The sequence below is a fragment of the Ictalurus punctatus genome, chromosome 10, assembly GCF_001660625.3.
Source record: "Ictalurus punctatus breed USDA103 chromosome 10, Coco_2.0, whole genome shotgun sequence".
Classification (NCBI taxonomy): Eukaryota; Metazoa; Chordata; class Actinopteri; order Siluriformes; family Ictaluridae; genus Ictalurus; species Ictalurus punctatus.
Genome location: NC_030425.2, coordinates 17,240,184 through 17,255,570, shown reverse-complemented (window position 1 = coordinate 17,255,570; position 15,387 = coordinate 17,240,184). Strand labels below are relative to the sequence as shown.

Sequence of the window (15,387 nt, the reverse complement as noted above, 5' to 3'; positions counted from 1 at the left end):
ATATTAACAATCGTCACGGTACCAAGAATGCATCAAATGTCCTTTATACTCCAGCGCTGGTGAGTAGTTGGTTCTGATTGGTCAGATGGTTGTTTTTTATCGCAGCAGCTCTGACAGTGGTGCAGCTGCAAATAAACAAACAGGTTTACATTAATGCACTCGTTCTAATACGTTATCCTTTCTATAGTAACACTCCTCTATAAACAGAATTTGAAAATGTTCTAATCAGTGATGTGTGACTTTCTGTAAGGAGACGTTTATTTAACATTTATGGAAGGAGTCTCCAGTGTGTGTGCTTTTGTGACAGTCAGGTAAAGCTGTGACTTTAAGTCTTCTGACGTCTTCAGGATGGAGGAGTTTATATGTTGCTGTTTCTCAGTAACATGACAAGCTGAGTGTTTTTTGTCTTATTAACTTTGAGAGGGAGAAAAGAGAGGCTGTTGAGGGAATGACTGTTTATAGCTGCTCTAACATAACAGAACAGGAACTAACGCGTTTCGAGGATATTCCACACCGTTAAGTGTACATTTAAATGGTTTTTAAAAAATGGTCTGGTATAAGAGGAATACAAACTTTGACATTCTGTTGTAGGAAATAATCACCTTTGCTGTGTTAACAGTGACTCATCACACCTCCATGCAATGGATTAAATTTCCTTACTAAAGTGATTTTAAAAGTATAAACGTCATCTCATATACAAGTCATATACCAGCAGTATTTAGCTACATTATTACAGAAATTTATGGAAGTTCCTTACTCTGTGTGTCTAACTACAGATCCCCCAATCAGTGGAGATAAATACACTCCCGAGCCTCTGAAAGCACAGAACCAGAGCCTCCCGCAGTCCTGCCCTCTCCCTGACGACAAAGACAAGGAGGAAGTCATCTTTTTCTGAGCATCTCTGTGCATTCTGGGATACATCATATGCCTTGGAGAGCATGCTGAGAAGCACCACACAGAGCTTCTCATGAACAACAAGTTTTGTACCTTTTTAGTTCCCTGGAAGAAAAAAAAAATCCCCTTTTTAAAAAGATTCCCTTTTTAATTATTGCCAATAGGTTTTTCTTACTTTTTAATAGACGAACCAGATAAAAGAAGATGAAGTTTTAAGTGGAAGAAATTAAATCTCAGAGGAACATTTGGGACAATCCAAAGGCCAGCAGATGCATGAGGAGTATGATGTGACTGAAATGAACAGGGATGAGCTGTGTGCGCACTTAACTCCAAACCTTATTTCTTGAAAAAAAAACCCCCCGCAGATCAGAACCAAAAGAGGGGGAAAAAAGCACAAATGTTCAGATGTTTGAGGGCTGTTTCTGTGAAGGAAGCCGTTAATCATGCTCGGACCTCAGATCACTGTTGCACAGAGAATTAATGGATCATTTTGGTTTGATTATCAAGTTTATTGATTTTATCCTGCACAACATAGTGTTCATCCTGTTAAATTATATAAAACAGTGAAATCCAAGAAGTCGTCTTAAAGCCTACCATGGTAATAACCTTAAGATTCGTCTAAAATCTTTCTACTATCAAGTAAAATCGATTTATTAGTAATAATTAGGAATGCATTGAGCAAATGAGGCTGGGAAAAAAAATCCTTAAATTCTGAATTTATATTTGGACCTTTTTCTTCTTCTTTTTTTTTTTTTCTTTTAGATCCGATTCGCCGCCGTTGTTGTTTGTACTGTGAGAAAAATATATATATATACGACAGCTAGCCAATCTCAAAACTCGCGTATACTGTATATTGTAGCGAAGTTTTGTTTCTAAGAGGATCAAGACTCACTGCACCGATATAATACTGATATTAGCTGAATCGATATCGGAGCAAGTTTTACATTTTCCAATTGAATTTGTTTGTTAGTCTGAAAAATCCATGTGTGCACTTTTCTTATTTAGCATCTGTATTTAAGCATTTCACAACATTTTATTAATATTTTCTTTTATAGCTATTGTTGGGTCAAACAGGAAACTCGAGTTCACTAAGCTGATTTTTAAAAAAAATTTTCTTTTTACATTTTTAATGTATTTATTTATTTTAATTTGCGACAAACGGCATCCCGACTCGAGTCGGATCAGCTTGACTAGAGAGAGAAATGCTGTTGAAAATTAAAAATACAATATGGACCCCTGATGAAAATAACAAACGCTGAAGAATTCATGACATGAAGGATAGTGTGTAATTTCCTGAAATTCTTGTTGTTGTTTTTTGGGGTTTTTTTTCCTCTTGCTTGAATAAATTTCTTATACCATGGCCATAAAATAGAGCACTGGTCTTCTGCTGATGTGGACCCAGCAAAGGGTTCTAATCGATTGAACCCTGATTTAAAGCTGATCTTCGTTAAACAACAGCACTTCTTAGCCAATCAGAAACTAGTGTGTTTTGGCCAGTGAAAGTGAGTTCACTACGATTGTACTGTTGTTACTTTGGTTACATCTTATAACCATTTGCAATTCGGTTGCTGTTTAATTGTAATATAAATTAATTTTGTTTGTTAATGATGCATAAATGTTGTCAGGTTTATCGTGCAACACGGTTTCAGAATGTTACAGGAAGCACTGATTTAGAACTTTTGGGGGTGGGGAAAGCAACAGCACCTGTTAGCCAATCAGAACCGAGTGTTTTTGTGGCCATGGTGCAAGATGGTAAGTTAATGTGTTGTGATTGTTTCTATGCCTGTTTTTTTTTTTTTGCACATGCCATCATGTGAACCAGATATCAGATGAATCTTACAGGACACAAAATTGGAACATCTCGACACACACTGATGAACTCCCCCGTGATCAGAGCACACACTCTGGAAGGAGTTTTGTATATTTTCTGTTTGAACTACTGCAGAGTGCGGCGTCTCTGTACGAGCATGAGGTTTTATTGTGTAAATATTGTACATATGATGTAGATTTCATGCTACGATGTCTTACGTGACGTCCAACGGACTTCGGCGCACATTTTTGGAGTAAGGGAACGTGAATCTTAGTCGAAAAAAAACTGATCATGCTGTAATTCCTCCTAGCCTGTCAATCATTTTTCTTTCTCCCGTGTGATATGTTTTAATCAGAAATGAAGCCTTATTCTGAGGTTGTCCCGTAGTGAGGAACCAAAGATTCACTCCGAGACTGTAACAGCACTGTGTCTATCATTTCCTCTCAACTGTAACAAAACAATAATCTCAGTTTAGTCAAGATGGTCTCTCTCTCTCTCTCTCTCTACCACTGTGTTGAAATCTTAATATAATCCTCATTTACCAAGTTGTGATTCATTTTATTCGGAGATGAAGCGGTTTATTCAACCATATCTTTTTCCATCTTTGTGACAAAGGAAAAAAAAAAAAGTCTTCATTGCCAATTACACTAGTCACTTTTAGTAGGGAGCTTGAAGAGGAGTGTGGCGTTTTGTGTGCTTGTATTTTTTCCAGATGTTTTAAGGAGGTTTGTAGCACGCAGGACCACTGTGATTATTTTCTACATATTATATTTTACTCACAAAAACATAGCTGTAAGACACACACAAAAAAAACCACCTTAGAGACATTTTCATTTTTAGTAATAAAACATGATGGTACACGTCTCTGTTATTCTGTCATTTTTTAAACATTTGGAATTATTGCTTAATCTTTTATTATGGTTTACAGCATTTGTCAAAGTATGCTCCTGGTTCCAAAAAAAATTGCATACATTTTACAGTTTGAGACTTAAGAGAAGACTCTTGCATGGATTTTTTTTGTGTGTATGTGTGTGAGACCGAAGGGTATCTCATACGGGGGAAAAAATTCATATTTGGCTGAAAGGAGTGGGGGGAAAAATACAAAAAAAAATTCTCGAAAATGAGAGAAAAGTGAAAAAAATCAGGTTCAAATGGGGTGAAAGTAAAATATCTGGCTAAAATGAGGATAAAATGGGGTACAAGCAAGAAAATATGTACTAAAATGTGGTTTAAAAAAAAAAACTAATCAGGCTGAAATGGGGTAAAAGTCAGTGTTCCTTTTCATCTCAAGATGGTTTGATGGTTGAACTTTGGTAACCCCGTGACCCCCAACCATGACCTTTTGAACCCTTTCAGTTCCCTTGAGGTATCATATCGTGGGAACATGGAAACGCTTCTGAGAGTCTCAGACACATGAGCACTCTGGGTCTGTCCGTCTGTCTGTCATCCACTTGTTTGAGACTGTCAGTGTGTTGCCTGTTTATCCACCTGTCTATGGATGGATAGATATGTCCTCCTTTCTGTCTGTCTGTATCTATCCATGTGTCTGTCTGGCTGTCTGCCCACCAGTTGTTTACCTGTCTGTCTGTCTGTATCTATCCACCTGGCTATCTGTCTGCATGTGTCTATCTACCTGCTTTATATTCATCAAACATTCACCCCAACACCCACACACACACACACTCAACCTTTAATCAGATTACACAACACAGTAATAGCCTTCTGTACAGTTACATCCAGGAGGAAGTGTTGTAAACTTAAGTGTGTGTTTGTGTACTGTCTCCATGGTAACAGCGTCAGGAGCAATGCTTGGTCAGCTGTTCAAGCATAGTTTATGGATAGATGGAATATGTCTGATATGATTGTGATAAGGACACACACTGGTGAATTGTTCTGTATCAGTAACGTGCTCATGCTGATAATGTGCAGCTTACGTGTTTTCTCCTGCAGGAGACTAAAGAAATGTTCTCACAGTAATGTTCTCATCAATGGAGTGTTTGAAAAATGCGACACACAAATAATAGGCTAGTCACGTTTGTAAACATTTGTTGTTTAACATGTGAGGATGATAAGCTGTGGGGGTTTTTTTGTTTGTTTTTTTGTCTTATTAACTTTGGGAAAGAAAAATGGAAGCTGGTGGGGGAACGACTATTTACAAGTGAGAACAGGATATTCTACACATAGCTGTACAGTTGTGGAACAACATCCTATGGACAGATGAGGTGAAGCTCAGCCTGTACCAGAATGAAGGGAAGGGAAGAGTATGGAGAAGGAACTGCTGGTCATCTGAACTATACCACCTCCTCTCATGGCGTGGACGTGTATGGCCGCTAATGGAACTGGCTCCTTTGTATTTATTGTTGATGTGACTGCTGACTAAAGCAGCAGGATGAATTGTGACGTGTATAGGGCTATATTATCAGCTCAGATTCAGCCAAATGCATCAAAACCCATTGGCTGTCGTGTCACAATGTGGATGGACAATGACCTGGAGCATACTTTGAAAGCAACCCAAGACTTTTTAAAGGTAAACAAGTGGAATATTCTGTCATGACCAAGTCAGTCACCTGAACTGAATCCATCTGAGCGGCACTTAACTTGCCGAAAGCAAAACTGAAGGCAAAATGTCCCAAAAACAAGCAGGAAGTGAAGCAGGACTGCTGCAGTGGAGGCCTGGCAGAGTATCACCAGGGGAGAAACCCAGCTTCCGGAGATGTCTATGGGTTCCAGACTTCAGGCAGTCGTTGAGTAAAAAAAAATATGATCGTTAATTTGTCCAATTACTTTTGGTCCCTTAAAGGGGGTAGGGGACGGGAGGTGTTTCACATAAAAAGAAAATTAATTTCTACACCCTTTACCTGATTCTCCCTTAGCTGAATGACTGCACTTTGAAATCATATGTATTATTTAATTTCATCTATCTTTCTATCTCTATCTATCTATCTATCTATCTATCTATCTATCTATCTATCTATCTACCATTTCTATCTACCTATCTATCTATCTATCTATCTATCTACCATTTCTATCTATCTATCTATCTATCTATCTATCTATCTATCTATCTATCTCTATCTACCGTTTCTATCTATCTATCTATCCATCTATCTATCTCTATCTACCGTTTCTATCTATCTATCTATCTATCTATCCATCTATCTATCTCTACCATTTCTTTCTATCTATCTATCTATCTATCTATCTATCTATCTATCTCTATCTACCGTTTCTATCTATCTATCTATCCATCTATCTATCCATCTATCTATCTCTATCTACCATTTCTTTCTATCTATCTATCTGTCTATCTCTATCTACCGTTTCTATCTATCTATCTGTCTATCTCTATCTACCATTTCTATCTATCTACCATTTCTATCTATCTATCTGTCTCTCTCTACCGTTTCTATCTATCTACCATTTCTATCTATCTCTATCTATCTATCTCTATCTACAGTATCTATCTATCTATCTACCGTTTCTATCTATCTATCTTTCTATCTATCTGGCTGGCTGGCTGGCTATATATCTACAAAATGACCACCATATGGTGAATCACATCATGCTTCTCTCTCTCTCTCTCTCTCTCTCTCGTGCCCCCCCCCCCCCCCCCCCCCCCCCAACATTTCTTTCTTCCATTGTCACAGGCTGCTGCTTTTTATGTGAGTGTGTTTTCTATAATGAGGAACAGAATTTCCTTTAGAAGGCACATTAGGAGTTTATATTACAGATCAGATTGTATGGAAGCAAACTTGTCCATAAAACCAGAGAAAGCCTTTTATTCATTAACGTTCATTATTATTCGCTTTTCCATGGGTCAGATGTTTTAATTGCTCTCCCTGTGGTTTACCCATCTCAGTGTTTATTCATATTTAGTAAGAAGGCATATCTATAGTGGTCCTGCAGCACTGAGGCTAATAAACTCATTCTTTCCATTATGAGCTGCTGCTGTTTTCTGCAAAGTTTCAGAGAAAATCTATTTCAGGAAGATGCAATCTAGCAAACAGTCTCATTTTTATGTTCAAACATAAAACATTCAATTCAATGCATTAATCCTAAACGTGATAATTGTTTTACTTTCTTGTTTCTATTCAGCTAGCTAGCAGTTTCAAAAAAACATATCATCAATAGGAAAAGACTGTGAGTAATAAATAAATGAATTTGAAATTACAATAGATTAAATGTTTAAAGAAAAGAGAAGTACAATTTTCACTTTCATTTGGCTCTTGGAATTGTCTCAGTTTAAAAAAAGAGACAAAATTTTGACCTTCTATTGTTTCGGTGATATAAACACACAGTGTAGCTAATGTTCACTTTGTCACTGTAATGTAATGTAACATTAATATTCAAATACATTCATATAAAGCTGATCATTTATTAGTGCCGTTATTAAAGGAACATGACCGTCCGAGTGTAACAGTACACTGGAATAAGAGCAACGCTGCGGGTATGACCACAGAAAGTTCCTCTCTGTCTATCTCTCGGTCTATCTATTATCTGTCGGTGTCTCTGTTTGTTTATTCTTTATTTAAAGTGTATATAAAAAGTGTTATTGTTTCATCCTTTACCATTTAAACTGGTCAACGGTCTCTCTGTGGTTAAGGCATTTAGACAACTGATTAGAAGGTCCTGCGTTCAAATCCCAGCTCTGTTAAGCTGCTCCTGCTTAACACTCAACTGCTCAGTTGTATCAATGTAATATCCTTTCACTTCCCTAAGTCACTCTGGATGAGGGTGTCTGCCATAAATGTACTTTTTAAACAAGATTTCATTTGCTTGTTTGTTTAATTATCGAAGGGGGGAAAAAGCAGAGAGGCAAGCACATGATCATATTTTAAATTTATCGTCATGTATCTTTATTAAAATGACATTTATTTATTTTTACTAAAAGCAAAAGCAGTGAGGTGCAAATATTATGTTTAATTTATAATCTTTTCCTTTGTTAGTTTATTCATTTGAATAAAAATGTATTCATTTATTTATCCGTTTGTTTATTTTTTAACAAGCGAAAAAAAGCAGAGCGGCACAAATATTATTACATCATGCATTTATTGCCATGATTTTTTTTTTTCTCTTTTTTTTAAACAATGAAAACCACTCTCACGCATTGAATTTGAATCATTCCAGGAATCCTCAGCTGATCATCTGAGGGCCAATCCTCGAGGCGTGCTGCACCCTGGCTACTCCATTATTAATCCAGATGTCACTTCTCTTGTGACGTCTTTTCACCAGAGTCACTCTAATTAATGTCAAACCCAACACACCCAGACTGTTTCGTTAATGTGAATTCTGCCTCCACTTTACTTCCTGTGATGTGTTCCTCATTCCTTCCTCGTGCTGACAGCTCCTACTCACCCTGACAGAAATGCAGTTGTTATGTGGAATAGGAAGGGAATGTTTTGTGTGCATTGTGTTTTCAGAGATGCAAATCTCATGTGGAATGTGTGTGAGTAAGATCACTGGCATGTGACCACGTGGAATGAGCATTTTTTCCATTTCTCTCAGGGGAAAACAATCCACTGCCTACAACAGCATCTCCATCATTTATCCTTGAAAAATGAGGTTTAGCATAACGTTAGGGAGTCAGGGGACATGGAACAAACACACACAATACTGTATATGGTGGTCAAATGATGAAATCTAAAGGTAGATTTGCAGTAAACATATTATTTTGACTATGTTTCTTTGTGCAAACAAACATCAAAACCACACAAGGACCAGGAAATATCCAGGTTTAATAAACTAGAGGTATTTGTAATGGATTTGTTTTATGCGTTCTCCCTTTTTGCAGAATAATGTTTTCTATGTAGAGTCAGGTTTCAGGCCCCAACACAGCACAGAGACTGTACTTGTCAAAATTATAAATGACTTACTTCTAGCTTCTGACCAAGGCTTTATTTCACTGCTTGTTCTACTTGATCTTAGTGCTGCGTTCGGCACCATAGATCATGACATACTCTTAGATAGATTACATTGGTATTCAGAGACAGGCATTAAAATGGTTTAGATCCTACCTGTCTGACTGCTACCATTTTGTTTGTATAAATGATGAACTTTCTAACGTAACGGCAGTAAAGTATGGTGTGCAGTAAGGATCGGTGTTAGGCCCCCTGTTGTTTTATTTATACATGCTGCCCCTTGCAAATATTATTAGAAAACAATGGATTAATTTCCACTGTTATGCTGATGATATGCAGCTAGATATTTCTACAAGACCAGATGAAATTTCTAAATCTTCCACGTTATCAGAATGTGTAAAGACTGGATAACCGGTAATTTTCCTTTACCAAGTTCTGATAAAACAGACATATTGCTAATTGGACCAAAAATCTGTACACAAAAGCTCTTAGAATACAATCTATATTTATAAGGATATACCATTACTTAATCCACTACAGTTAAAGACCTGAGTATTATATATTAGATAACTTAGAAATATTGCCAAGCTATAACATCTTATCTGTTTTTGATGCAGAAAAACTAGTTCATGTGTTCATGACCTCAGGACTAGATTATTGTAATGCACTGCTAGATAGTTGTCCTGCATCCTCAATAAATAAGCTACAGTTAGTCCAAAATGCAGCTGCTAGAGTTCTTACCAGATCACGAAAATATGAACACACTGCCCCAATTTTATCATCTCACTGGTTACCTGTTAAGTTCTGTATCGATTATAAAATACTGCTACTCACCAATACTCCCAACAGCCAAGATCCTTTATATTTAACCAATTTTCTATCACGTTACAATCCTACATACTCTTTAAGGTTGCAAAACTCTGGACTTTTGGTCATACCGAGGATATCAAAGTCTACTAACGGAGGTAGAGCTTTTTCACATTTAACTCCTAGACTCTGGAATAAAAAGCCTTCCTGATAATGTTCGGGGTTCAGACACACTCTCTCAGTTAAAATCTAGATTAAAAACACATTTCTTTAACCTGGCATTCACATAACCTATCTCATAACCTTGTTATGCAGTGATCTCTGATAAAATGATGGTTATCTCTGTCTGAAATTCAAAGAACAGCAGCCACACTAATCCTTCTCCGTTTGTTTCCTGTTTATTAGGATGGGCATCCCGAGGTAATCAGTGAATGTGCCAGCTCCAGCTCAGAACCAGCCTCCACGAAGATTCCAGATGACGCCAACGCCTGTGAAGACTTTGGATGATGCTCCACACATGTTGCCGTGGAGATGGCATTGGACTGCAACTGATGCGGGCAGTTTTGATGCGGTGTCTTTTTTGCACCTGGGTCTCCATCAGTAGACAGTGCATGAGTTCAGCAGAATAGACTTACACAGCTGCACTTTTGTTTTATCATGTAGCACACAGTTATAGAAGGGATTTATTTATAATCACACTATCCGGTGTTACCCAGATGAAGACGGGTTCTCTTTTGAGTCTGGTTCCTCTCAAGGTTTCTTCCTCATATCATCTCAGGGAGTTTTTCCTTGTGACTGTCGCTGTTGCCTCTGGCTTGCTCTTTAGGGACAAATTTATCAATTTAAAATTTGGATTGGAAATTTATATATTTCTGTAAAGCTGCTTTTGTGGCAATGTCAATTGTAAAACACGCTATACAAATAAAACTGAATTGAATTGAATTTAATCGAATTATGCTGCATTCAACTTACCTCAGAACTCTGTATTACCTCAATTTTTCTCAGTTCTTTTCAAGAATTTTGCGTGAACCACAAAGTTGTGAAGAAAACAAACAAACAACCACGGACTCCTTCATGTTCATCAAGCTAGCCAGCTGGCTGTGATGAGTGATGTAGTCATTGTTATAGATTTAACAAGCAAATATGTGTGTATGCTGATTAATCGAAACCAAAGGCAAACATTTACAGTACCAATCATTAAAAATAATGACCGTTGAAGCCATAAGTAACCATGTTGATTTGAGGTCACTTGCTGAACCATCTCGAGTTTACAAATAGTAATTCCAAGATGAGGGGTGTTCTGTTTGGTTGTTTTCATTCTAAACTCCTCCTTTCAGAGAGCATACTCTGCTCTGATTGGTCAGATGTCCCAGTCTGTTGTGACTGGTCTACAGTTGTCAGCGTGTGTGGAAAAGGGAAAACAAATGAAGTCCAGAAGCGGGACTTTTTGTTACAAACCTATGTAGGTTAGTACAGGAAGAAAGGTCTGGGATTACTAACGACTCGTTTCAGCTGTTCAGAATCGGTTCCTTCTTTTGGGAGCCACTCGTCGTGCGCTTTGATTTTTGAAACTTTGCAGACTTTTTACATTCACCGACAGCTCTAGAACACACTACATGAAAGGTGATATTTGAAAAACCATAATAGGTGCACATTAATATACCACAATGCTGAATTCTAATTTCTAATCTCCATTATGTTATCCTTGCTTTCTTCCATAAACTGCCCCAGTTAGACTTTCATTTTACTGAGATAAACACTTTATAAGTACTTTACCCCAGTAAAGTTAATTGCTGATTTCTGAATTCTTAATATTTCGAATTTCTGAATATTAAATAGTTGTGTTGTTTTTTTTATAGCTGACTTAAGCAGTTTGTTTGTTGTATTCTTACCTGATCAGCTAATGTTACTACATCTAGCAAGCTGATCTGGCTAGAAATTGGTGGTTTTTATAAACCACCAATTTCCAGTTGTGTGTTCTTAGGGGGTGAAAAGCTGTGGCTCATCCATTTTACTTTCAAATGAACACACTAAAGCACTTTGTTATTAATTACTGTACATAACATCTTTTTTCCCCTAGAATAGAATGTTCATTGTACTTAAGCTTGTTCAGAGAGAATTTTTTTATGTGAATATATAAAATAATGAATATCTCAGTCGCATAATTTACAATAACTCATTTATAACAACCTCCTCAGCTCCTCTGAGGTAATCAGAGATGTAATCAGAGACTGCTGATTTGTAGTCTTGTAATGGAAAGTTTTTCCATGCAGCACAGACGACATAAACTACATTCTGCTGCCACATTATCAGTACATTTAGCTTTTTCAATGTAGAATTAAAAACAATGAAAAAACACTGTATGAAACTGGCGAGATCCAGACGTCTGTGTCCTCATATCTAATTACGGTCATGTCCCCAGACACCGCAGGTTCAACTTAGATATCCGAAAGCATCTGTGGTCACAGAGAAATGCCCTGTGTGACAAAACAGTGGCTCTTTTTATCCCCCAGATCTTTCCACACACATTAATTGCCTTGTTTGGGAAACCACTGTATGTAAATCAGCTCCTGTGTAAGCATTCTTCAGGTGGAACCACACACTTCTATACACACACAACTAGACAAGTTGGAGGCGGCTGATGTGGTGAGCATTTAGGACAACATTTAGCATTTAGAACCCTAGCCCTATGTCCTTATTTTTCTTCTGTAAAACAGATGTACAGCTATTGGAGTATGTCTCGGGTTGGGACAATGTCATGTGTCATGACATAGAATATATTCTGCTTCAGGACAGTTTGAAAAGACACAAACATGAAGAGGAGTCACTTGGGGGAAAAAACATACAAGAGGAACAAAACACTTCAGAATGTGCTGTTATAGAGAAAAAAAAAAACCTTCGTTGTGGAAACAGTACCTCTGTTTATCACATCACTCTGTCATTGATTATTTTCCTAGAACAGCACAACACAAGAGTATTTTAGTAGCTACTTACTGTACATGTTGCACAAAACAGGTTTTTGTCTCTGACTCAGCAGCTGCTTCTATATTTTGTTCACTTCTCGTTAATTCTCAGTACTCAGTCCATTTTACCCATCATGCCTATCTACCTAATAATAACATTTTTGGCTACAGACACAAACTAAATGAAGATTATGCTTCACTTGCACACACAAATTAAAACATATAACAAGTGCAAGATCACATGGACAGCAGTAATGTAATCACTGGCCTTATTCTGAATAAAGACAATATTGTGATTAAGGTGTTTACATGAGACGCTTTTAGAATACTCCTTTCATGTTCCCGTTTTATGTTATAGATCATAACACAGATCGATTAACAGCACACGTCATTACGTCCCCACGCCACGCCGTCCGACGTCCCTCCAGAATTTCACGTATCGACATAAGTTGGTCTTCGTTATGGGACCGTATACAGTTTTGGGTGTTTTTATTTTTAATTTCCTGAACGCTTCAAGTGCGGTTAATTATTAGTCATGCTATACGTGTAAATAGACGACTGCTTAAAGCCGTGCGCTGCGTCCGAAACCACGTACTTGCCTACTATATAGTAGCTGAGATACATGTATTTCTCTTACTATACAGCAGTTAAATACCTGGTTTGGGACGCAGCCGTGCTCTCTTGTTTGCCGTCAAACGGTTGATCACTGCCGTGTGTGTACGTGTCCTGTCGCAAAATGCAGTGAAAACTCTCACACGATGTTAATAGTGTGATTAAGGTGTGTACATGTCTGTAATACACGTCGATAATGCGACTAAGACAGGAATACTCCACATGTCTTAATTCAATTTGTGTTTACTTCGAGTATGACTTTAGTCGGATTAAGGTCATCAATAATCGCTGTTTACATGCTAGTGTCTTAATCAGAGTATCGTCTTAATCGGGGTAATATCGGATTATTGTTGTCCATGTAAATGTACTGATTGACACTCATTACAAAGAAAACAAAACCACCCAGTAGACATGTGCTGCTCATTATTTCGAAAATATTTTGTGATTTTTAACATGCGCAATAGTGTTATAGTTCAGTTATAGGCAGCATGCGGGCAAGTGCCTTTTTACTCTTTTTAGGCTAATTTAAAGCTGAAGGAAATCCCACAGTTCTTACTGATCCTCAAACTCTTTGTTTAAAATGCTTCTGGACTGCTTAAAATAGTCATCTTTAGAATATATTACCCCAATGCACTGTTGAATTCTGGATTCTAATTGGTCAGAAGTTGTTGGTCAATTTCCTATGAGTTCTTACAGAAGTGCTGAAAATCAGAGTTTTATATCAATGCACTCATGCTAATACATTATTGTTTCATGCACAGCTCATGTACGGCGGACGCGCCACATAAACTAATTAAAATGACGTGTGTGTAATCAGTAAGTGATATAGTGAAGTTTTGGTTAAGGAAATGTTTATTTCATTATTTATTTATTGTTAATTTCATGTTTATTATTATTATTAACATTTGTGGACGGTGTCTCCAGTGTCAGCACACTCAGAGGTAAAGCTGTAACTTTATTTGTTTATTTATTTTCTCTCCCGACAGCTTTAGGACACAGGAGTTTATCCTTTGCACTTTCTTGCTAACATGACAAGCTGTTACCAGAAAGGCTGGTGAGGGATCGACTGTTTACAGCTGCTATATAAGCGGATAAAAGTATGATGTGTCATCCTTTAATAGTGTGCGTATTTGCAATTTGCTGTGGTATAAGTGGAATAAAACACTCCAAGATGTGCTGTTATAGAAGAATAACCACCTTTATGGTGGGAACAGTAATTCAGCTTCATCATACCGACCCATGGTTGATTATTTTCCTACAGCAGTATGATATAGAGTTATGAAATGACTCAAAATATACAGAATAGATAAAGCCATAGATCTTACTTCACAGTGCTGAGCTACTATTTGCTTTCTTTCTTTCTTTACATCCTTGACAGGGAAGAACGGAAAGGAGGTTAATCTGCTCTAATTTAGGACTTTGTGTCATGTTGCAGAAGCAGTGGACCGCTTTCCACCTCACTGCCCCTTTTCTGCAACCAGATGCAAACTACCACCTCCTCCTCGTCCTCCTCCTCCTGTCTTTTTGTCTCTTTGCTGCTTTTTGCCAGGCTTCAAACAACTATTTATGCGTGCCGCTGTAATTGTGTCACAGGCAGAATCTGCTTGATTTCTTTTCCGTTTTTCTTTTTGCATGACAATGGAGCTTTTCAGCAGCCAACTCTTTTATACCAACACACACACACACATTTGGAACCCTTTGAGAGGAAGATGTTTCATCTCGTGCCTGTTTGGATACTGTGTGTGTGTGTGTGTGTGTGTGTGTGTGTGCGTGTGTGTGCATGTGTGCGTGTAGAGACTCTCCAGTTGTAAAGTTTTGACCCAAAATGAATGAAGTCATACACATCCAAACCTCAAGGCTTATAGAGAAATATATATATATATATATATATATATATATATATATATATATATATATATATATATATATATATAATGAATTTCAGAATCTTTTCACTCACAGTACAGTTACAATAAACCCTGCAAAAATAATGAAATATTTTTAAATGACATTTCTTTCAGTTCTCGCTCCAACGGTTGTTTGTCCCATGAGAGAGCACCCAGCTGTTTTTGGGCGGGTTTTCCATCTGGCGTCTCTCCTAAGTGGTCTGGACACACACGCACACGCACACACATATCCACACACGCACTCACACACACTTCTCATGGGATTTGTGCTGGGCATGAGGCCAACCACTCTGTTGCTGTGGCTCTGAAGAGTATGTAATGTTTATAAAACTGCTCCTTTTCAATCTGTACACTCTCTTGGATTTAATTTCATGTGTAGTAAATCTAAGTGGCATTTATTTTTTAATCCCGGACACCTCCTGGGTTTTTTTTTTTTTTTTTTTTTACAACCTGCTCATCATCTCTCTGAGTGATTTGAAAAGCATGCAGCACACCTTCAGCCCTGGAGCGATGAATGTGTCAAGCACACAGCACCT

At 37.5% G+C, this 15,387-nt stretch overlaps 1 protein-coding gene across 5 annotated transcripts in view; it reads left to right on the top strand.

Annotated features, from left to right (window-relative positions):
- The window catches only part of arhgef18b (rho/rac guanine nucleotide exchange factor (GEF) 18b), a 75,021-nt gene extending 64,835 nt beyond the window's left edge, over nt 1-10,186 (top strand). For 4 of the 5 annotated variants that reach the window (XM_017478385.2, XM_017478382.3, XM_017478381.3 and 1 more), the window contains one exon: nt 777-3,568. In XM_017478385.2, coding sequence (XP_017333874.1) covers nt 777-895 — 119 coding nt within the window. In that variant the 3' untranslated portion in view covers nt 896-3,568. Of the gene's footprint in view, nt 1-776; nt 3,569-9,774 lie in introns of those variants that run through there. The other variant, XM_017478384.3, reaches the window with a different exon arrangement.
- Nucleotides 10,187-15,387: the final 5,201 nt, after the last annotated feature.